The sequence below is a fragment of the Amphiprion ocellaris genome, chromosome 2, assembly GCF_022539595.1.
Source record: "Amphiprion ocellaris isolate individual 3 ecotype Okinawa chromosome 2, ASM2253959v1, whole genome shotgun sequence".
In the NCBI taxonomy this organism is placed as follows: Eukaryota; Metazoa; Chordata; class Actinopteri; family Pomacentridae; genus Amphiprion; species Amphiprion ocellaris.
The window spans coordinates 19,671,046-19,696,213 of record NC_072767.1 but is presented as its reverse complement, the minus strand read 5'-3'; the positions used below and the strand labels follow the sequence as shown (position 1 = coordinate 19,696,213).

At 39.5% G+C, this 25,168-nt stretch overlaps 1 protein-coding gene across 6 annotated transcripts in view; it reads right to left on the bottom strand.

The window, feature by feature from the left end:
- lrp8 (low density lipoprotein receptor-related protein 8, apolipoprotein e receptor) overlaps positions 1-25,168 on the bottom strand; it is a 199,687-nt gene that overhangs the window by 29,595 nt on the left and 144,924 nt on the right. For all 6 annotated transcript variants that reach the window (XM_035957383.2, XM_035957385.2, XM_035957380.2 and 3 more), the window contains exons 7-13: positions 23,878-24,000; positions 21,363-21,482; positions 20,215-20,340; positions 12,068-12,239; positions 7,334-7,558; positions 6,553-6,671; positions 4,836-4,975 (exon numbers count right to left, since the gene is read on the bottom strand). In XM_035957383.2, the coding sequence (XP_035813276.2) occupies positions 4,836-4,975; positions 6,553-6,671; positions 7,334-7,558; positions 12,068-12,239; positions 20,215-20,340; positions 21,363-21,482; positions 23,878-24,000 (1,025 nt within the window). The remainder of the gene's footprint in view (positions 1-4,835; positions 4,976-6,552; positions 6,672-7,333; positions 7,559-12,067; positions 12,240-20,214; positions 20,341-21,362; positions 21,483-23,877; positions 24,001-25,168) is intronic.

The following is a 25,168-nucleotide window of genomic DNA, read 5'->3' as shown; positions in this document are numbered from 1 at the left end:
CATATCAGACAAGCTCAAAAGAGCGACTCTATGGATATGTATGCAGAAGAAAGAAGTTTTTATGCTAGTACATGATGAAATGTATGCGAGAAACATGTCTGTGCAAGTGCGAAAACAGTGGGTGGTACAGGGCTACACAACCCCCCAGACATGTCCCATTTACAGTAATTGTCTATCAAACACGTTATTTTTGTGGTCTTCTCATTTCCACTTATGTAAAAATGTTATTGTCTGCTAATATTTGGTGTTAATCGCAAATAATAACAGGAAAAGCATTCAGAACAGCCAAAGCTGTTCACTTCCCCATATGGCATTGTCAGAAATGCAGCATTTTTTGTAGAAATGCAGCATTTGTTTATTAGTTATTGATGATCAGAAATCAAGGCAACATAGAATGTGGCCATTTAACATAGATGTACCCACAAATGAATTATCCTGAGCACATGCGCGTGTTATGCATGCGTACGTTAAGTATGGATTCCGAATCGCACGACCTAAATATGTAGCAGGCGGGGGGAATTGATGGGACTCAGAAACACCCCCACAATTTAATCAATTGCTCCTTGTATCATTTCTGATGAATAAGTCCGGATAAGTCCACAGCGTTGGATTTGTAGTAGGATCACAACCATGTGATCGTCAGCAGGCAGCTGATGTAGTGTTCACTTGTTGTCATAGTTACAGTGATGCTGTGCCGCTATCTCGCAATGATATGGAAATCCTTAACAAATTCGTGGATCCAGACTGTAAGCTGTGCCACTGCCAAAATGAAATGAGGTGGTCCCTGTGTCATTTCTGACCTTCCCTGAAAATTTCATCCAAATCCGTGAGTCCGTTTTTGAGTAATGTTGCGCACGGACAGACAGACGGACAGACAAACGTACACTGATCATCACATAGCTCTGTCGCGTTCCTTGGTGGAGTAATAATATCACTAAAATGTGAAACAAATACAAAATCTGTCTTGTTTTGACTTTTTAAAAGTTTAACTAATTAAGTTTGATTAATATTGAAACGTCTATGTTCAAGAACCAACTGCTTCAAAAGTGAGTACGCCATTCATTAATGAGACTGCATTCTTTTATTTTGTAGTATTTTGCATCTGTTATTCTTGAATAACAGATTCAATCTTTCTGTTCTGCCAGTCTTCACATGTGATTCCTTTCAGCTGCTCTGTGCTGGAAGAGTTTTGTTGCTCCACTGTCCACTTTAAAACACTCCAAATGTGTTCTATTGCAAGTCGGGGGACATACTTGGCCAAACAACAGGGTTGGGTTTGGGCTTCAGCTTACTGTCATGTTGGAAAATCACTCTCCGGCCAATCTTCTTGACACTGAGAATTATCTCTTCATTCAGTATTTGGTTCTATAAACTTGCATTCTAGTGCCATCTGGAAGTGAAATCATCCTTATACTTGTTGCACCATGCAGGCTCATATCTGATACTCCTACCTCCATGTTTCCTGATCTGCTCTATGAAGTCAGTGTGGTTGGTCAGGTCAGATCCACGGCAAACATGCTAGACTCGATCTCTAGCTGAAAAAGTCTATTTTAGAATTAGGCTCCATTTCACTGTTCTCTGCACTTGAGCAATCACTGAAACACTAGTGTCCGTAAAGAAATCTGCTTTTCAATGACAGGTTGAACAAATAGCAAATTGAGCGCGAGATCATTTTTAAAGACTGGTAATGCACTTGTACTTAAATGGTGGTTTGTCTCCTATTGTTAAGATGTGATATATCGACCTTCTGATGATACTGATTCTGGGATCCAAGCTTCTACTGCGTCGGCTGAGGCTGCAGTTCTGTGTCCCTTGTTGTTTGAATAAATATGAATCCAAAACAGCTATTCAACTGTCTTTCTACAACTTTCCTCATGATGCATGAATTCCACATTTTTGCAAGGGACTCTTTTTCCCATCCAAATCTACAAGGCTGCCATACTTTGCCACTTGTCTTTGTCAATTTGCACCTCGCTGACTGACCTTCAAACATGCACCTACGTTGAAAACAATTTAACCTTCAGCCTAACACTTCTAAAAGTCATTGTCAGTGTTGTGTTTGTGTGCCTTGAAAGATTTCTGTACCCAGCCAGCGGGTGTCATGTTAACTAGTCATCTAACATAACCAATCCTTCAAAACCTGGCTGGTATATATTTAGTTTTTCATCTTTAAGTTCAGTTATAGCAGTCTTGTACATTTTTGTCTACTTAGAAAAATCCCAGTCACAACATGGCATGTCATCTTTAGATATCATCTAACTAGCTCACTGCTAATTTCTAACTCACCTAAACCTTTTAAATTCTCTTTTCCATGGATGCTTGGACTCCACCTGTGATCATATCACATGGAGAACAGCTACACTTATCATCCTTTACAACCTTCAGTGATGCTGCACTGTAGAAAGTGGTGATTGTGAAAAGGGAGTGTTTGGATTCAGAAATGTATATATATATATATATATATATATATATATATATATATATGTGTGTGTGTGTGTGTGTGTGTGTGTGTGTGTGTGTGTATACTCCTGCTTCTTATGAAGTCTCATATTTATTCCAGTATTTTCATAACTATTCACACATTTCTTTACAATGAAGCGCAAACATGAATTAAAAGAACAGAATGGTTCAGTTGTTCAGTTCACAACTAGAACTGGCCAACTCTGAAGCAACAAACTTCCTATTATCAGTCTGCTGGGACCAGGACAACCTCCTGCACTGCTAAAGGATTTTTAATTTGGTTTGTATCATAACCAGAACAGAACAAAGACCAGAAGAGCTGAGAGCTATTAATCTCCAGGGTTGAACTTTCACTGCTGCCTGAAGCATCGGTTTTCTTCTTCTCTTTTACACACACACACTCATATATATCCAACACTAGCGCAGGCTCTCAGCTGGACATGATGGATGTCCCTCCTTCCCTTTGCTTCTCATCATCACAGTGTGTGCAGCAAAGAAAGAACTGGAAGAAAGCACTTCTTACTGATCACATTTCACCTCCTGCTTTCTCCACCTTTATCCTGGCTCACTGGCTCGGCTGTTCTCTGCTTCTGTTTTCCACTTCCCACACCATCTACACCTGATGGGCTCTAACAGACTGACTCACTCCAACCTCAATAAATACAACCAAATTGGATTTATCGATTGCTGTACTCTACTCTGACTCTACATGCGTTGACGAGTGAAGCGATAATTCCGGCTCTTGGGTTTTTCCTGCAACTTTTAAAACATCTCCATTTCTTTTCAGTCGATCTGTCAGTAATTCGATGTTCCTCCAATGACTTATCTCTGTTTCTCCACTTCTTAAGCACAACCACTGCCTAGTACTCTTCGAAAATACCCGTCTGTGCTTGGTACAGTAACAGGCAAAGACATGCTTTTAGTTCTACATCCCTGACAAGGAAGTTAGCTGAATAAAAGCAAGCCTAGTTAAAAATAACATAATAAGACTGCAGCAAAAACTTATTCCAATACTTATCTTTGGCTCACAGAAAGTCTAGAAATACACAATCATGATGGAAATCAACAAACAAGATATGAGAGTGTCACCCTGGAGGCAGAGAGAACTGAGCACAAACCTATTTTCCAGTGTGTATCTACAGTATCTCTTGGAGTTCAAATAAGGACGTTAGCATCTTGTTTGCCTTTCAGGTAGAGACCTCCAATAAACACTGCCAGCAAATCCATGCCAAGTCCCAGAATGGAAAGATAAATGAAATATGCTGCGTATATGTGCCTATGTGTGTATATTTCAAGGTTATTATTCCATCAGCTTCTTTTTAAGTATTGCACTCAGCTTTATTTGAGCTCTTCAGGCAATCTAATTTGCAATGAGTTTTTTTTTCTTCATCTCTCATATTTTCTTGAATTATGATAACCTTTTATCGAACCAAACAAGGGGGATTTTGATTACATTTTCATAAAGCAAAAAAAAAAAATCCAGTGGTATTTATTTCACATGCTTAGATGCTTGACTGCTCAAGGAGATTTGGATGTGGATCTTATCTAAAATACATGACCACATGATGATAATGTAATCAGATGAAAAAGTAAATTATGTATAACCTCACGCAACAGTCTCTGTGACTTGTCTATCACATCATCGACATGAACTAAAAGCATATGACTACTCAGAAGATATATACATATATATAAAAAACTATAAAATGTCTGATGCTAAATGCTTTGGAAAATGTGCAACATTAAAGAAGTAGCATAAGCCATCTGTAGTTAGTGGACTCATACAGCAAAGCATGTTGTATTTAAAGATGAACATGTGTTGCTGCTTTATTTATCACTCTGAACCGCAAAAGGTTCTGGTTTGAATGTAATGTTATCTTTAAAAAAAAAAAAAAAAGTCAAAATGACACCATTTATCGGTCAGAAATTCTTCAGATAACAAGGATAATCGCCAGGCCAAAAGTAAATGTTTATTCTAAACAGGCTTCCATGAAAAAATGTCTTCAGCTCAGCCGTGAAGCCATTAGTGTTTCAGCTGAAACCAACAGTCACATGACAAAAATTTGGGCTGTATTGGGCTGAACTGCAAGCTGTTCTTCCACAGCTTCCACACAAATGAATAGGCAGAGAAATTCAGCTTTTATGTTTGTTGTTTTTATGTCAATTACGGCATTTCAATTTTGTTGTTCTGCACAAAAGGCAGTTTTGAATTGTCTCTATTTACAACCACGGATGCACTGTTTCCATAGACTTACAGGACTTTATACTGAAGTACAAAATGAGCCTACAGTTCAGAGGGTTTACAAGCCAGACAAGAGCTCTCTGGTACCACTGGCTGGGCCGATTCCTTCAGTGTAATCTCAACTCTCTCGTACCTCAAAGACGGTGAGGGCGAAGGGGTGTCCCAGGTGGTGATGGGAGGACAGCAGCACTTTGCGGTTGTCTCCATTCAGATCCACACTGGACAGCAGGTGCAGCTTGGAGTCCACCCAGTAGAGACGTCTGTTGGACAAGTCTGAGAAAATGTAGAGAGAAGAGAAAAAGAACAAATAAAGGAGAAAAGAAGGAGGGAGAGAGAGAGAGGTCACATAGAGAGAAAAGGCCTAGGGTGAGAGCTATATGAATGTAATGGCCCAGTAGCTACACCATCAATCTTCTTTGACATGACGGCTGAGGCCCTGCACTGAGAAAACACAGCTGTGATTGTAATATTGCCGCTTGACTTCTTTGCTGGGGGAAAATATATGTGCCCTTGAGCAAATTCATTAGTCTTGCTGGACCTATTTTAAAGGAACACTTTGCTGTTTTACAATTCTATAATTCTCCTTGTATCGGTCCCTGGTGCTATTTACATTAGGCCTGCATCATCTCCATGACCTTGCTGTGGGTCGCGGAGTGGAGCTGTGGTTAGTTTGAAAGTTTGCTGATTGCATTGAATTTGACAGCAAAGGACATAATCCTGGAGTGACTTTACTTTTATCCAGATTACACTCACAAATGGCAAAGTTCAGGCAAAGAATTGGCGTGGATAAGGAACTGCTGGCAAGTATTTTATATTTATTCACAATTTATACACAGAAAATGTAAAACCTAAAAAATATGGGTAGCATATTAAAATTAATTTAGCTTCTGAATTAAAAAAAAAAAACCCTGAGCTAATTTGCCAGCCAGTTCAGCCACTTAACCCTCTGTTAAGCTGAACAAATTTGAGGAAAAAAACCAAAAGAAAAAGAAAAACGTTGTTGTTTTTTTTCCAGCAGCAGCCAAATTCAATTTTCTTTTTTGCCAAAATAAATTCAGGCAACACTTTAAATTGGCAAAATAATGAAAATCTGCAAGAATACTGCCAATAAAAGCGGACATTTGATCGCATGCTTTGACAAATCAGCAGAGTAAACCAAGAATGGGAAAACATTAGCATGCCAAACAGAAACAGAAAAACCACATAGTAATTTCCATTCACCTCTCCTGACTCTGACAATCACCTGCTCTGTTTGCTTCTCCGTCTGAAATCAATGACCAGGGGAAAACAGTCCACCCCTTCTCTCTCAGCAGTGTAGCACAAGTCTGGCCAACTCTCTCATTCGCCTTATTCTAAAAAAAATAATTTGTTTTCATACAGATGCAGCGACACCTCAATTCCACAGAGTGTGGCAAGTGTGTGCTTCCATTTCTCCTCAGGCAAGGGCAGCTGAGAGAAATTGGCTGGTGTTGCAGAGGGAGTTGAAAGGGATGATGGGAGGTATCGACAGCACAAAGCGTCTGGCTTATTAATTCGTAGACCCATACTCGCTGGCTTGATTGATGAGAGCCAGACACAAACTGAGCTATAACAATAAGAGCTACTTGGGTTGCAGCACCTCTAGACTATTTTCTTCTCGCAGCTCTTGTTGTTTGTCTCTCTTTGTTTCCCTCCATCTCCGTTGTTGCCTTTTTCAATGTGTTGAATTTACTAAAGCCACTTTTTCAGACTTTCTAAAAGCAACGTTAGCATTATAACTTTGTTAGTTCAGAGCTGATATCTGTCTGTGTATACTATTGTCTGCCTTCTACAATGAGCCTTGGATGCTTAAAGTTAAATATTTTCCTTACCCAGAGTGATTCCATTGGGCCACTCAATGTGTTCAGACACCAGAACTTGTCGGTCCACTCCGTTCATCCCAGCCTTTTCAATTTTGGCCTGACCTCCCCAGTCTGACCAGTACATGAACCTGTGGATAGATTCACCAAGAAGATAGAAACAAAAAGACAAAATCAGTGCTAAAAATAAAAATAGTCTCTTTCCAGTAACAGTGAACAGCATTTAATGTGCAATTCTTTATCAATTTTTAGAGGATTAAGAAGAAATAATATCTGACTGAACACTTTCACAAAATGTTCCCATCTGTCTCCACTTTTATCTCATCTTCCTCTCCAAAATGATCTAGTTTCGCTACTGAAGCAGGCTTTGAAGACAGTAAAGGGGAGCAGATACTGTGCAGCACAGAAAGTACTGGAAACTTGGACCGCTTCTGAATATGCGTGTCTGTTTATGAGAAACCCGTGAAAGCTTGGCTTCATTTGCATGTACTGAGCTGGGAAAAGATTCCTTTGGGGAGCGCAAGACATCCGAGGCAGAAAGAGATGAGAAAGAGTCGCATCGTATCTCCAAATAATTGTTAAACTGCCTAATCTAACAGATCGGTCCAGCACCACAATAACATTGGCTCTGCGCTATACAGAGAGCAACAATGATGGCCACTGGCTTATCAGGCCAGTCTCTTACTCCCACTCGATAACTCCTTCCTGCCTTTTAACTCGATTCTATTGCCATCCTTTCATGCTTTATCCATCTGGCAAACACCTCCTCCACCCTAAATCTTTTCCAACTCACCCTTGGTGTGGATCCACTGCGATGGCACGTGGCTCGTTCAGCTCAGTGGCTATCAGCACTTTCCTCTTCCTGCCATCTCCCGTGGCCACAGAGATGCTCTTGTTGCCGGAATCCGTCCAGTAGATGTTCTTATGGACCCAGTCGACAGCCAGGCCCTCCGGGGAGTGGAGCGAGTCGATGAGCGTCACCTGCTGCGATGAGTCACTGGCCTTGTTGATGTAGGCACTAAAGAAAAGAAGTGTGGCAGTAAGTAGTCTGGCTCAGGAAATAACTTAGAATAGGCAGAAAAAGGAAGACAAAGATCAAGTACTGAGAGAATTGCTACTGTCTATTCTGGCTTTCTTTTCTTGTGAAGAAGGATTTGATCATGTACAGAGTGTACCTTAGATACCCATATGGTGGGGAATAGGCATTCTCTACTCTATATGGGTGTTAGGGGCAACTAAACCTGAAGTTTCTATTTACCCTCCGAATCCCAATACCTGGCAGGTGGTATGATACGCATGTTATCTTTTAAAAATCATGCAAATTACACCATTTTTCAGAGCCATAAACTGTAAAAAACTAAAAGAATCGTCATGTTTTAAATTTCCCATTGGCCTTTGAAGTAGTCATTCCATTCCACTGGACAACCTAACCTCATCTAAACTGTTTATTATTATGTAGATATTTATCTACATAATTCAGTTGAATATTTTCCAAAAATAAACAGTTGAAATTCTATTAGAAACAGAAAGAAATTCTGCGAAGCCATTAGTGACTCATTAAAAGTCACACAGTAAAAATTCATTGAGCTTAAGTTAAATTAGGATGAAGTGGAGGCTGGGCATAGATACAGCAAATAAGAGACAGGTATGGTTTCAAATTTAAAATCTCAGTTGTAAATAGTCTATTATATGTAAAGCCAACAGCCTTTTTTTCCAGTATTGATAACACTTGTGGGCATTTAGAAACAATGCTGTACATGCCGATTCCAGTCATTTTCAAAATAAATAATCAAAGAAATTTAATTTAGTTTGTTCTCTTTTTTTATGATTGATAGCATTCTAACAGTATCACATTGCAAAAGGAGCCAGTTTTTTTTTTTTATCACTTTACTTCTAGCCATGGTTGTTCTGTTTCCGAAGAGGTGCATGACTTATTATTGCAGTGAAAAATGAGTCCACAGTGAGTTAAAATGTGGCAGGAGCAAATAAACGCCCAGCGGTGAAGAGGGTTAATGACCTCGGCTCTGACACCAAACAGCACCTCACAAAGGCAATGAGTGTGTCTATCTATCAGCTGCATACAAAACAACTTTCTCTGTTTGTCACTCTCCCTCATCTGTTCCTCTCTTGTCTTCTCAGTTTCTTTCATTTCCCTCTGGCTGTCACTCAATTTCTGTCTATTCTTCTGTTTTCATTTTCTTTTATCCCCTTCTTTCCTCAATTCCTTCACCAGTGACACATGATAAGATGCAGACACATTATTATTTCCACTACATGACAAATCAGCCTTGCGAGAAGGCTGGGAAAAGCTATGTCCCAATTTACACAATGCTGTCACATGTTAGCAGGGTGTACAGGAATGAAGAGGAGAAGCATGAACGGGCGGAGCATGTTAACTAAAGGAGAAGGCTGGCGACGTATTTGGAGCATGGGGTTTGGTGGAGATGGATGAGACTGGGACTTGGAAGCAGATTGTGTTGTTAATTGACTGTGTTACCGTTTGCCACCCCAGACGTCTTCATCGTTGTAGGCGGGGTGTGGTGGTGATGGTGGAGACTGTGTTCCTGTGATAGATAATCTGAGGCTTTCTCTCCTCTGTGGTGCCTCAGGGTTTATAGCATAGATAAAACACCTGTCTCTCCCTCAGGTGGCAAATGAAAATGAGGGCTGGAGCAAAGTGGACGTGGATGAAATCCCATGTTATTGATGCATCAATGGTCTATTTAGGAAGTGAACTGGAGATCAGATGACTCTGAGACAAAAAATTGTATTTTAGACAATTTTATTACTCTGCCAGTGAACGCAGCGGAGTTATGTGACGATCGACGATTGGTTTGTCTGTCTGTCTGTCCGTCTGTTTGTCTTTCCATCTCTTTGTCTGTCTGTTAGCAACATTACTCAAAAAAGGACTAATGGATTTGGCAGAAATTTTTAGGGAAGGTCAGAAATGACACAAGGACTAACTGAGTAGATTTAGGCTTATAGTCTGGATCCACAGATTTGTTAAGATTTCTGTATCATTGCGAGATAGCGTCACAGTGTCACTGTAGCTATAAATACGATGAGCACTGCGAACTTACTGAGACTTATCTATCGGAAATGATACAAGGAACAACTGTTTAAATTGTGGGGGGTGTTTCCGAGTCCCGTTAATTCCCGCCGCCCGCTGCATATTTAGGTCAAGCGATTCGGTGTCCGTACATAATGTACATATGCAGAACACACGCCTGTGTTTAGCGCAAGGTCATTTTGTTTGTGGGCACATCTATATTAAATGGCCACATTCTATGTCTTTCTGATCATCAATAACTAATAAATAAATGCTGCATTTCTTAAAAAAAAAAAAAAAAAAAAAAAAAAAGCTGCATTCCTAACAATGACATATGGGGGAATGAACAGCCTTGGCGGAGTACTGCGCTCTCTGAGTGATTTTCTTGTTTTGAACCTGTGACAGTTTTATCAAGTGTTACAATCTCCATTCTATAAAACTGTTTGTCTAAAGTAATATAGCTCTCCTCTAAATCCTACCATAATTTCTTTTAAACATTCTAGAGTAATCTGTACTGAAACAGACTACTGGTGTGATTTACTGTGTCCTTATTTTTAGCTAAAAGTCTAGGATAAACAGGTTGGGAGGTGGAATTGAGACTACAAGCTGCAGTTAAGAATAAGACAGAGACAGATGAGTCCAAGCCCACTGAGCAGATTGCATCTTTAATTGGCTGTACTATTGTCTGCAGCAGACATCTCCATCACGGGGAGAAGTTAACAAGTCGTCGACCCGTAGCATGCTAATCACTGTGAATTAGCCTGGAAAACCACATCATCACGGTGAGCGTGAATGAGAAATACGCATTTTAAAGTGCTTAGTAATTTACATATGATATAATACATCTGATCACAGGAAATTTCTTCACTGGAATGTAAGACCATTTGTTAGTATTAAACTGAACACCACAACATGACAACACACAACAGATTTTATTGCTTGAAGCATCTAATGTTGTTGCAGAAACTGAAGAAATATGTTGATAAAGATAACTTCTTGACTCCTAATGCAATGCAAGTGAGCTGAGTTCTGGTCGGATCAGTTGTCTCTCTAACTACAATAAACAATCACTAATAACCCAGTTTATATAATTTGCTAAACAAATGTGGATATCGATAGTGCAACAATAGATAAACATATATTAATATCAAAAAGACAGAATATTAGCAGTGTAATGGACCATAGCTGATTTGTGATCAATATGGATTCCCAGTTACAATTCAGCACGTGAGTTAACCACAGATTAATTGCAAAGTTTAGTCACCAAAATGTGAAATCCAACTTTTTTTCCCCCCCTCTCGATCCTTAAAGTAAAAGCACTTGGAAAGCTCATTCCTCCACCAAGGCCCTTTCTTGCAATTTTAAAGAAAGTGATCTAAATTTTATTGGCCATGTGTCACCTCCCCACTAAGTTTCATGAATTATAGTGTGGTAGTTTTTGAGTAACCCTGCTTACAGACAAACAAACCACACTGCAAATGATGCAGATATGGAGTGACAAGATACAAAGCACATGAACAGGGCATGTTAAAAGCAGTTGACAGTAACGGCATTACTTGTCTCCCTTTTTTTTCGTGCTCATTTGAAAAAAATCCAATCCATGACTCAAAAGCCGGGAAGCCAAGAGAACAAACACAACCCTGAGTAAATTAAACTGTACAACTCCACTTGTTGCTAGACACTTAGAGTAACTGCGTATGCCTGAGTTTGTTTACCGCTTCCAAAATAGACTTCATCATGAAGAATGAGTTCATTTGTCCTTTCTTTGCCACAAGCCCTTGAGTGTATCACCAAGTTTGTGTGGGATAATGTGTGTGTATGCAGATGAGTAATGGCAGTGATTATTGAGGCAGTGAAATTAGAGTGAGCATATGGCTCAGCGGAGATGGTAGAAGGCCCCTCCTACTACCTGCCAGCCATCAGGGTGACCGCAACACGCACACGCCTCCATAGGAAGCTGTGATATACCTACATGATGTGTAATTGTGTGTGAACGCGTGTGCTCACATATGTGTGTGAAGGACAAACAGCTCCACCCTTTACTGTCAGACAGATGACACAGCACTCCAGGTGTGTCTGCCTCGCTACCAGAAGGTGTGACAGGTTGAAGCAGAGAAGATGGATGGACAGAAGGGAAGGATAATGACAGGCTGGCTGAAGAATGAGGAAAAAGAGTTATCCAAACTTCTAAGGTCCTGCCACTGTACACTATCTTTCCCGGATTTATTATCAACCTTTCACACCCTCGCAAGAAGATCAAGTGTTACTACTACGGAGAGATATTCTCTTACATCTTTACATTGTTCATCACAATGGTCCTTTATTATCGTGATGATGAGTGATGCAGTAAAGTGTTAAAAAGTTATATTTTTCACCTCTGTGCTGCAGTATTTAAGGCAGCATGTGCACTCTGAAAATATGAAACCAAAAGGTACATCTGATCAGTCATTTTGTGTGTGCGTGTGTGTGTGTGCATACCTGTATATTTTACGATGATAAAGATCACACCAGAACATCTTGTTGGTGGAAACATCCACATCCAAGGCCACGGCATTCTTCAGCGTGGGAACCACTTGTGTGTATTCACTCTTCAGCAGGTCAATGCGACGGATTTCATGACGGTTGGTGAACATCAGGTATGGACTCTTTCCTGATGGAGAGGGGAAGACATTCAAGTCACGATCGTGTCATTTGCAGTCATTTATTTACTTTAGATGTCACAAAGCTCAGAAATTTAGGAAGCTATGAAAGTTCCTCAACCTACTACTGAGACCCCCAAACAAGGTTTTTATCATCTATTGACATGGGTCATTTGGACTACTGACAGTCACAAATGCTAGTTTCCATGTAAGGAGGAAACACTTGCTAACCTTCACAATGAATGATAAACTGTACAACACATCCTAAACCTGTACATGAGTGTTTCATTTGGATATCTTTACTGTTGCTAATGTTTAATCTACACCATCCCAGAGGATAACTTCAACAAATCACACAGTACACCAGAATTCTTCACTGGCAGTACATTATGTTACCAGCTCAACAACACCTTGAAATTGTCAAAGTTGTTGAGCCAATGTAAATAAAATACATTTGTTGTGCAAAAATTGTACAAAATTAACGACATGCTGTATTCAAAAAGAATGAACCAACGATTGAGACCATAAATTAATAAGGAAAATGTTTGCAAAGTTCACAAATTAGGTGAGAAATAGACCCATTTTCTAATAGACTACTATAAAATCTGATTTATTTTTGAAAGCAGAGGATTTGCTCTCTGCTGGTTAGAAAGAATTCAGTTTACAGTTTAATTTAGCAGATACTTTTATCCAAAACAATGTACATCTGTGAGTAGATATAACATGAGGCAGGTAGGAAAGGCAGCACAAAGGACATTGTCTAAGGGTCGCCACTGGAGAACTGCATCCTGACTGAGGTTTGAACCACCAATCACCTGTTCCAAAGTCAGGGGTGTTAGTCACTGAGCTATCCAGCTGCAGAATGCAGGTTTAAGACACTTGCAATTCCCTTAAGTGAAGTACTGTTAATAACCTAGATACTGCTGTCTACAAAGATACTATGAGTAATGTTGAGTGTTGATCCTTAGTCCCAAGATGGAACATAATGCAAGCCAACTGTGGTCTTGTTTTGCATTAATACTATTTAGATCCTTAAAGCATGTATATTTGATGCTGTGAGCATAAATAAAGCATCTAATGCAGACTTTTAAAAGGAAAATGTATTCTAGCTACACACGTTTTGGCACAACATTGTGTTATTCACCTAATTTTTCACTCAATTATGCATTAGAAAAGAGTAAGCCATACATTATGTGATTTGGTCCAAATGGAAAGCAAAGAAGAGGTAAAAAGGCCACATCCATTTAAAGTGCAGTGTCTTTGAATATTCATGTGTGTATCTTGCCGCTGAATACAGTAACAAAAAACAGTATGCATTTGAATAAAGTAGCTCATCATGCAGAAATGACGTGTACTATTTTTAGCATGGCAATGCGTCAGAAATGTGTTTTTGGATTCTCTTCATCAGGTGCATACAATGTGTTATTCGCTGGCACATCGGTTACCTGGGGCACATTTTTCAGCAGGCTGAAGGTGAGTGTAACTCATAGATTTGAATAAATTCTCATTTAGTCGACAAGGTCAACTTCATCTTTACACACAGATCCCAAAAATAGTTTGTGTGCATGCCAGCATATGGTGGAGACACCTGAACGCATGAATGTGAGGCTGCATTTCTAATGTAATTCATCAAACTGAACTCCAAGAATTTCCTTTTATAATACTGGTTTGCATTACATTTCTATTTTTTTTTTTTTTTGGCCCATTACCACTGATTCCCATCCATTTCATTTTCTGTTGTACAACTCTTGACTCTCCTCTGTCCAGAAAAACATAAAATATCACAATAAAAACGCACTTAAACAAGAGACAAAGTTGGGCAGCAGTCGCACTTGCACACAAACAAGCACAAACCCACGCCTGCATGCAGAGCCAGGCATGCCTCGATAGGTTTCCTCAGCCTCGGTTTACTACGGGCTGCTGCACAGGGAGAAAATATTACATTTCCACTACTGTTTGGATACAGTCATTTTCCTCTGACTACTGGGTTTGTAACCATCAATTTCACCTGCTGAGAGATGGAGATAGAGAGAGAGAGAAAGGAACCGAGCAAGAAAGAGACAGGCAGAAGAAAATGTGATGGATGCAGGTACAGTCATGGAGAAATGAAGAGTAAGATGATGTAATTAGAGGGGTAAGAACGAAGGAAAGACATCAACAGATCAAGTGACAGCAGGGGAAGGAATGTCAGGTGGGTGGAACAGGATGAGCAAAAGAGAGTAAGAATATTTTGAAGCATGTATAATAAGGACATATATGGATCTAACTTCTCTCGCATCAAACCCCCTGACTCACTTTGTCAAGACAGCATCTCTTATCCCTCATCACTGTTGGCGCAGCAATATGTGCTTCTTTTAAGGCAAGAAAGCTGAGTCACTGTTTCCTTCAGGAGATGTCATCAAAAAGAGCAACAGTCTCACGGAGCAACAGTCAGCTCTCTTAACAAGAACACGGTCCCCTAGATACATTTTAATCTGTACCACCAGTTCAGAGCTGCTCGGCCCTGTTAGCCAATTAAGATAAAGCTGTGAGAAGATAAATATGGGCTGGGAGAATGCCATTAGGAAGTGCAGGAGCATTGATTTGACTTGCCTCAAAGAAGATGTTGATGTTGTGAGATTTGCAAAGTAATATGAAAAAAATCCAACATAAAGAAGCTCGGAAAGGTCAGAAATAATGGTGAGAAATTCTGCAGGCTGATGGCGGACGTTCAGCTGCAGCCAGTATGAATGAACCCACTGCCGGAGGAGGTTAATAGGGTGATGTTATGTCTGGAAGAAGACACACATGTCTAGGTCAGCTGTGCTTGTTAAGACACACTGTCCATGCTATATAATAATGAAGAGATGCAGCAGCAGAGAACAGAAATGAACTTTCTGTCAACAACTTGTGTCAAAAGTCATCCAACTTGCTAACTTTCCTCATGACAAAGCAAGTTATATAACACATCATTATCTCTGTGGTGAAAGGCCACAGTCTCCAGGAGAAATAGTTGAAGTTTCTTTGTCTAATAAAAAACATTTCTGTGTACGTGCATTTTAAAGTTGTGACCATTAAAAGGCTTAATAGACCACTAGAGGTATAAATAAAAGAATGTAAATGACACGAGTAGAAGTGTGCACTCATACGGATTAATATTAGCAATGTCCCTGCAGGCAGACACAATAAAATGGGTTAAGACTTCTGAGATGAATTTTGACAGTATTCCACAACACTTTAGGTCCCATGGCAAAATCCTTTGACAATGGGGAAAATCTGACCACTGCTTTAAACCTATTTTGAAAAGTGTGTGCTCAAACTGTCAAGTGTTGCACAAACTGCTCTTGGCACTGTGGTTAAGCCTGCAGTGCACTGTAGATGAATGAGAGGACAAGGAACAAGAGACGGAAACAAGAGCAAAAGAAAAGAGAGCAACACTTTGGTCCAGAGGCAGTTTGTAAATTTCCTCTGCATTGTTGAGACAGTGTGTCCTTTCATCAAACAGTTAGTGTGGAGCTGTACCTGTAATGTATTCCTGCTGCTCTGTCACATCCTTCTCGCACTTATCCTCACTCCTACTGGGGAATTCCATAAACTTTTATTAGATCCTTTTAGTCCTGCACAGCCAGACCATTCTCTAGTGCTGACATAGCACTGTGTAGAATAGTCTCACTGTACCTTTCTAATATTTTCCTAGAAGGGAAAAAACACTTGGCAAGAACACGATGCTGCAACAGGGTTTACTAAAAATAGTGATGGGGGAATTGGAAGTGCAACATTGACATGCAGGGAGGCAAGCATTACCCTTTAAATAGATAATTCATCATAAAAAAATTATTTCATTGCACAACTTAAATGTTGTGCAAAACTTCACATTTTCAGCGAGTGGATTGCTGTTGTTGTTTCCTGTAATGAAGGGGGCTTTTAAATGGTACAATATAGAACACAATCTGCATCCAGTGAGCCAGACCAGATTATTTTAACCTTCATGCCACCAGCAGATTTAACATAAGAGGACAACTGAATGGGCTCCCTGAGAACCCCAAGAATAAATTACTGGACTGTGAGAAACAATTATTGTCATTATATGAACAATTTTCGTATCAAAACTTGACTAGTTATGCAGCTAATGTTAAGCAAAAAAATATCCTTTTTTAGGCAAGTTATAGTAAATATATACTTTTCTTCAATACAAATGATCACTTTTATCCTAAGTACAATCCACATTGGTACTTTAAAGCTTCTTGCTATTTATCTATTCTGGTACCATTCCATTTTCAGTCATTTTAATTAAACGGTTATTTCTGGTGTGTTTATGTCTTAAGATTTTAGTGAAACTAAATATGGCCAATCTTCATCTCCTTTTCATTGTTTTCTTAAAAAAAACAACAACACTAATTCCATACAAAGCTATATTATAGAGAGATATTCTGGATGAATTACATACACTCTATGATTCAAAAGTTTGGGGTCACTTAGAAATGTCCATATTTTTCAAAGAAAAGCAGTTTTCTCAATGAAGACAACATTAAATTAATCAGAAATCCAGTCTAGACATTGTTAATGTGGTAAATGACTATTCTAGCTGAAAACAGCTGATTTTTAATGGAATATCTACATAGAGGTACAGAGGAACATTTGCAGCAACCATCACTCCTGTGTTCTAATGCTACATTGTGTTAGCTAATGGTGTTGAAAGGCTAATTGATGATTAGAAAACCCTTGTGCAGTTATGTTAGCACATGAATAGAAGTGAGTTTTCACAGAAAACATGAAATTGTCTGGGTGACCCGAAACTTTTGAATTTTACTGCACATCTTGGAGCTCAGACAAACAGAACAAAGTTCCTCAGATCTTTCTCCCTGAATATCTCTCTGTTTAGCACGTTCCCTATGCAGCCTCAAAAATGGTCACATTTGAGCTTTTTCCCCACAAACACCATGTCTTGATCATACTCTGACTGCATGTCAGTCACACTATTTTAGCCCGACCTGATATAACAGAAGAAAAGCACCTTTCTTGTTACTCATAAAACATTTTTTTTTTTTTAAAAAGAAATGACGTGTTGTACTTTGTTTTTAAAGATATTTTTGGCCTTTTGATGGCTTTATTCCACAGGTTAGTAGAGCGGCAGACAGGAAAATAGGGAGAAGAATGGGGGAAGACCTGCAACAAAGGGCCGAGAGCTGGAATAGAACCTAGGCCAGGAACTATAGCCCCTGTTTATACATTGCCCGTTCAACCAGTTCAGCTATCTAGGCACCCGATGTGTTGCATTTCTGCCTTTGAACACTATCCTATTTTAGGAAGAACAGTGTTTCGGGTTGTTGACAGAGGTCCTACCTTCCATGGTAGTGTGTGATGCCTTAAATTAGAACCCACGGCAAACATAAACTCATTAAATAGTTCCAGCTATTAAAACTGCATGGGAAGATTAGGGTGTTTTTGACTGGGATCCTCCAAACTTCAACATTAAAACAAAACCAAAACAGAAACAGAAAGCAATTATATGAAGTCATGAGGAACAAAATAACTGACAAAGTCATGAAACACGGGGTTGATAGAATAGGGCACCTCTAAGATATGACAAGTAATACAGCTGTGGAGTTTGCGGGTATCCCATTCAGTAGAATGAGGGCTAATGGCCTTGGTTTGATTGTATTCAAACACTGACAAGCAGTACTGGCCACTAAAATCGAATTTGAAGCGAGTTTTTTTCATTAATTTTGCATGAAGTATAATTTATGTATGACAGATGACTAAACTGGTAAGGAAATGACAACGCAGTTTGACTGTGTTGGTGAATATTTTTACACCCCCCTCTCCATCCCTCTCACACATACACTAAATTCCCACTCTTTCTCTCTCTCATACACACTAATAATAATAACTCAACTTGTCAACTCAGCGAGTGGCATCACACCATAAAGGTGTAAACACAATAACAATGAATGCAATTAGTGTAGAGCAAAACTTTCTTCAGAGGACTTAATGGATGCTGCCACCACGTAACACAAGTGCCTGCACACACATATACACAAATACCAGCTTAGAAGAGCGAATGCATTATAACTCCACCCTGGGACTTTACTTTTAATTAGCATTGCTTGTGTAACAGTTGCATATTACTCTGAAATTAATCTGCAGACCCAGAGACCACGTGCTAGGATTAGAATGAAATACACTTAGTATACATTGGAGAGGTTTCACTGAGCTTTCAGGAACTCGACAATTATCTACATAGACTGAACTCACAACAACAACAACAACACCACATCTATATATGGGCTCATGTCTGGCTTAAGGATGACTTGAGCCTGACAGGCATTTTGCAGCCTGAACTTCAATATGTGCAGATGATATTGGCACTTGGCACGTGTCACATCTCATCACAGAATGCGACATCCCTCCTGACCAGTCGGTCACGGGGGAACTGCATCTGTGCACAAATTAGGATGTGACTCCTCCAAAATAACTACACGTGTGAGCAGAATGTAAAGCGCATATGTATGCTGTAAGCGTGATTGTGTGTGAGACTGGGTGAACATGTGTGCGTTTAGAAATGAGTTTGTGGGCAAATGCAGCTTCATTAAATCCACATTACCTCAGGTTCACAAAGCAGGCTTCTCTATTTATGGCTTCGTCTCTATCTGTTCCTCTGAACAAACAATCATGTCACATTTCAGTCTCTTCCTCTGTCTGTCTCCTTTGGCATGCTGTAACATGTGTAACCACGAACTGTACGGATACATCGCAGCACTACGTTAATAAGCAGAGAGATAATCATACAACGCATCCGTCCTTTCATTTATCACTTTTTTTTCTCCTCTGCTTATCTATCCTGCTCTCTAACAAATGCCTTCGCCTCTGACAAGGAATGTTTGCTCTGGCTAACAGTATTAAAGATTCACACAGAGAGACATGAAGCAATCAATGGAGGTTTTTATGCCACTTAGCTTGGGAGTGAGGGTCTGTTTTCTGCTTTAAGCTCTCTCATTACGAGACCACTTCACCCTATAATGACTTAACCTAAGACCGTAATTACTAATAACACTCTTTTCTCTTTCTTTTCTCGCTGAAAAGTTAATTTTCTGTGTGAGTCTATCAGTTAAATGTTCCATTTCAAATTGATCTCTCTGGCTGGTCCAAATGAATTAACATTGTCAGGACAGGAGAATTGTTTTTTTTTTCCTGTTGAAGCATAACACATAGCATAGATGAAACACTGATAACAGTAATTATAGTTTCTAACTGTGTCTTGGTAAGCGGCCACAGCAGGCTTCTAGGGTACACTGTTGTGCATTTTAGACAGCTCTGACCATCAGTTCTCAGCCCTGTTAGATGCCAAACATACATAAACACTATGTGCAGGTACTTTAAAGTTTGCTAACAACAACACTGTTATCGGTAAAGCCAGCTGTAACGAAGTGAAATCTGGAGGGGCTGATTAAAAACACCCAGAATTCACTTGGAACTTTTTCAAAAGGCAGCCTTGGGTGCAGCTAATAAGCTACAGTACAGTTGCATGTTCACTTCTGGATTAAAGAAGACCACTTTTCAATAACACTTTTGCCTTGTGCAGCTTAGAGGACAAGATTTTATTTTCATTCATACCACTGCTCCGAGTGTTTGCCCTGGCCAACAAGGGATAGAGACCCTGCACAACATCCTTCTCTTGACACTCGAGGGAGCGCGGAGGCAGCTGGCTGCAAACTTTTCATTAGTGAGGACTGCAGAAAAAGATGGCAAATATTTATCTTTGCACAGATTGCTGTGCAGAGCCTGCATACAAAGCGAGCCTCTGCGTAGAACAGCGTAGGATGTGACTGCGTAGTTAGGGCTGCTGGAATGGGAGCGTAATTTATAACGTGTATGGAAGAGCAGGTCTTGATGTGTGATTCTTTTTAAGTAAATGTGTGCCCATGAACGTATTTTGGTGAGATCATCCATCTATGACAGAGTGCGTCTCCACTTGTACATGTATGTGTGAGCATGTGTGCGGCTTACCCACGGCTTTGCAGGTCTTAGAGGCGGGATCCATCTCGTAGCCTTCGTAGCACTCACACTTGTAATCTCCTTTGTAGTTAATGCAGATCTGACTACAGGCGTCTGGGTTCTCACACTCATCTATGTCTGTTGAGAGGAACATGGCAAAATGACATAAAGATCGAAACAATGTACTAGAGACACAAAAACATTCTCTAAAGATTAAAAAATTACACAAGAACATCATCGGTTTCTAGCATGTTTCTCAAGAGGATCTTCGAATGAAAAGAGTTTTTGATTCTTCAGAGTCATTTCTAGGATTACGGACTTACTGTAGAGCTTCAAAATAAATTAGATTTTGGTTCGAGAATCATGAATAATATAACTTGAACTGCCTCATGGAAGCATCATTGCTTTTCTGTATATTAGAAATCATTTCAAGCAATTAAAAAAAAAAAATCTATATTATGCAACTCCTCAGTGAATTCTGCCCACAGAATTTCACTTGTTCAACAAATAGAAATATTGTTCTTGCAGACTGGTATATAGCAAATAACCTGTAAACATCTTGTCAATTTCACAGGTTTATGAGCAAAAATGAAAAACTTTGTTTATGAGTCATTTAAGCAATTTTTTAGTGAATCCAGAATGACTGCATGTAAAAAATGAGATAAAACATGCACTGTAAATAAGAGTTGCTGCAGGAGGTAATTTTCATCAGAGCATCCATTCTTGGTCTTAAGCTAGTCCATACTCATCGAAGACCTACAGTGTCTTAGTACTGAATGCAAAAACTGCCAATAATCCAAAAGACCTTTGTTAACAGCCATATGGCTTTTAAATATGGTAAAAGACAGATAATGAGTGAAATAAGCAGTCACGGCTAAGAATTTCTACCTTAAAATGTTAGTTTACCAAAGACAGTCTTGACAGTCAAGGTTTTCTATGTCATACACACAAGAAACCAATCCAGCCGACTTGCAGTTGAAGGCTTTCGGTATCACTGCTCTTCAGAATTGGTTTCTGTTGACCATGGACTTCAACATTTTACAACTCATTGTGCAGAGCAGTAGTGGGTGGAGATAGAGGCTGAAACTAATTTGCAACTGCACATTTTTTATGTTTCTCATTAAGGCTGTAGTTTTGTTGCATAACTTATTTTTCTTTACCTCCACAAGTCTTTTTGTCCAGGAGCTTGTACCCGGAGGGACAGTCACACTCATAACCAATTCTCCGGTCCCTGCAGATGTGAGAGCAGCCGCCATTGTTGTCTGCACACTCGTTCACACCTGCAGAGAGAGAGAGGAGCAGGATGGAGGACAGGGGAAGGGACAGGGATCGGATGGGAGGAATGGAAGGAAGCAAAGAGGAGTTGAATGTTGTTGAAATAACTCCCGCAGGTTTCTGGACAGAATAATTCAGCCTCCATACGACACAAAGAAAGAGTTGGACAGTAAGACAAAGCACCCCACATGGTCAAAGGTTTGTGTGTGGATAGTTTTAATCATCCTGCCAGTTAAGGTATTTTTGTCCTCTAAAGCGAGTCTGTATGCATCGAAATTCCAAAAAGCAAAGACAGGGAGCTTAAAAGCAGCGGGAAGAGAGAGACAGGGATACGAGTATGTGTGTGTAGGACATTCATGTTTGTGTGTGTTCGTGGCCTACAGGCTCAGTCGAAGCCAAACCTGGAACTGATCCATTCTCCAACAGGGAGCTCGGCCTGCACCAGGTACCACTCCACTATAATGCCTATTGTTACACAAGCACATCCTCTCCTTCATCCTCTCATTCTCTTTTTCTCCTTGTTTTTTTTGTCTTTTTTAGCAGAACAGATTGGACACCCTCTCAGTCATCCTTCCTTTCCTTTTTGTATCTGTTTCTGCACCTCCATTTATCCCTTTGTCTTTCAATGACCCTCCAGGGAGCGAGGAGAGATTGCTGCAGAAAGCTAAAGCTGGTACTTCATTACCGGTATACATTAAAGATTTAAGCTTCAAGGCTACAGGTACTGCTGAGAGACAAAGACTCTGGGAGAGAGACCCAAAGAGAAAGAGAGAGAGACAGCAAGAATGGAAATCGAGAGAAACTGACAGGAAGAGAAAGTGGGAAGTAAAGACTTTGACGGATTAGTATGACATTTAACTAAAACTAAAGTTGTAATTTAAAGTCTAGCTATTGTATTTTATCAGATAACAACACACTAGCTACATTTTAGCTTTGTACTAAAATACAGTGAAGATGACAACTAATGTTATCGATTCATTTTATCTGGCAGGAAAGCTACAGAATACACCAGAGTGTCTGCACACTTCTGCTGGTCAGGGGCTGTTTTAATGACTTGAGCTGGGCTTTAGATTCAGTAAAGGGAACTCACATGCAAGGGCATTTAAGAAAATAATGCGGCCCCACTATGACAACAGCTTGGGGAAGATTCTTTCTTATTTTAACAGCAAATCCAGTCTAACACATTTAGGATGAATTAGAATGCACACTGCAAGCCAGGCTGGGAACGTGGTTATAGAATTTTGCAAAAACAAAAAGGAGAATAGTACAGCAACATCTTATTTCTCACGCTTTTGGAATTAAATGTTTAAAGTTCACATATGAATGTTCAAGTGTCAGCATAGGTTTATCTGTGTTATTTCACACTGAGTTTTGTATTCTAAACTTCTTGTTTTAACTTTCACCCTGCTGTGCTTGGCCTGACTATTTGGCTTCACGTGGTTGTGTTGCCTTCTGGGTAACCTGCTTTGCATTGTCTGTCAAAAACCTTTATAAATTCTTGTTTTAAAAAGCGCTAAAAACCGAGTTAATATTATCAATATTATAAAGTCCTGTGTATTTCTCCCCTTCTCTTATTGATTTAACCATTATGTCTTTTCTTGGACTGAGCCTGTTTCGAGGCTATGAAAAAATGCCAGTTACCAGTTATAGCTACAAATACACAGAACATCACATGTAACATGAATGACATGGTTACAGGGTGATCTCATTACAGCATATATCCATCTGCTTCGAGATCAGAGCTAGCTAAAAGGGCAGCTTGCTCACATATAATCCTATGCCCATGTGACTGATGTGAACCCGCTCCACTTCAGAGTGAGGCCGTGGGTGAAGAGCAGTTTCTTTGAATAACCTCCCAGACTTAAACTTGTACACGCACTTGAGCAAAATCTCCCTGTTACTTCAATTGCAATTACATGAGCTTCATTAACCTTGATAGATTTTATTAAAAGGTTCTCTTTTTTTTCCTCAACCGCCTCAGTCTGTTTGCGGAGGGATTGCATTGCTTGTGATGTTGAGATGTGTGACCGAAGCTCACTAAGTGGTAATTATCTATGGTGTGCGGATAATCTGTGTGGCTCCTTATGGGTAACGCAGTCCAGTCACGTTTCTCTGGCTAAGATCGCACTAGAGGGTAGAGTTGCTTGGCTCTTTGATCATAACAAGAGAGTTGAGAATTGTCCTAAATTTACCCTGCCTTGATCAAATGAATCTGCTTTTACCGAGGAGAGCGACCACCCACATTTAAACAAGTTTATGATGCCTGGGAACAAGGGTGTGCATCAGTGATATTCCATTAGCATGTATATTCATCTGTGTATCCCAGAGGTGGTGAAAGAACTAATGAGTATCTGGGTATGTGCTTTTTTTTTAAGGAAACGCAGAGAGAAATCATCTTACCGCACTCCTTCATAGGTTCATCAGACCAGTCCTTGCAGTCTTTCACATTGTCGCACACCTTGTTGCTGTCGATACACTCCCCGTTCTTACAGCGGAACTTTCTTGGCGCGTCGCATTTTGTAACTGTGGTAAGAATGAAGCACACAACAAATTCAAAATTAGGTTGCACTATTTCACTTTTTTTATGTGAGGTCGGAAAACATGGTTTAAATTTATTACACAATGAAAAACTGAATTGAAGCAGAAATTATATCGCCACCTTCTCTAGCTATTGCTATTTCTCTATTAGCTATTTTGCCCAAATCATTCACCCCAAGTTAGCATTACTTGCATTAAAATATGTAGCCTGGAAAACACAATTTTTTCACAATGGCAAGGAGTTTTCTACACATTGGGCAAAAATGTGTTTCATGCCATACAAAGTTAGGGGGGAAGTTGAGATGGAATTAGACGACACTGATGCATTTCAGAGGAAAAAAACTGTCTTTGGGACAATAATGCTAAAAGAACACGGCTGAAAACTGGAGCTAAGCAACAGCAAATTTTTAAAACTTAACTTTGTTGTATTTCTTATGAACAGTTGACTATTCATAAAGAATATGATTGTTTTGTGATAATTATTCATACTGATACAGACAGACAATACAATCAATCGACCCTGCTTAGTTTTTCTGTATATTTGTTCAATGTGAGAACAAATACAGAATTCGACACCCAACTTAGGCAAACGCTGCAATATTACAATACTTCCCTAAAAAATGCAAAAATACTAACATCTCTATAATTTTCTCTTTGTTCTGTGTTTGTATTTTACTTGGCTAAGCTACAAACGTACAATATTTATGTTTGTATGTACGTAACTTTGGATTGTTGTATGCTCTGTTTAAAATTTGTAAGATCTTCACCTTATTATGTTAAGTGCTATGAGATGACACATGTTGTGAAGTGGTGCTATATAAATAAAACTGAATTGAGCTGAATGGACTGTAGTAGGTATATATTGTATTGCTAACATGCCATTGTCATTTCATTTTCGTGTAGAAGACGATTTTGGTATAGATACAAAAAATATCATACCTTTGTGACCAACACTAAACATTTGTTGTAGTTTGTGGAGATAATGAGCCTCTATCTCTTCTCAGCAAGAGGCAAACACATTAATTAGCTCTATAAATATCGTTGGGCTGCAGGGAGTTGGGTTTAGGTTAGAGATTGCTTGAAATTACCATTGGTCAGGCTTATTCAGGAGAAAGCACAGATGGGCCGATATATGTAAATTCAAGAAGATGAT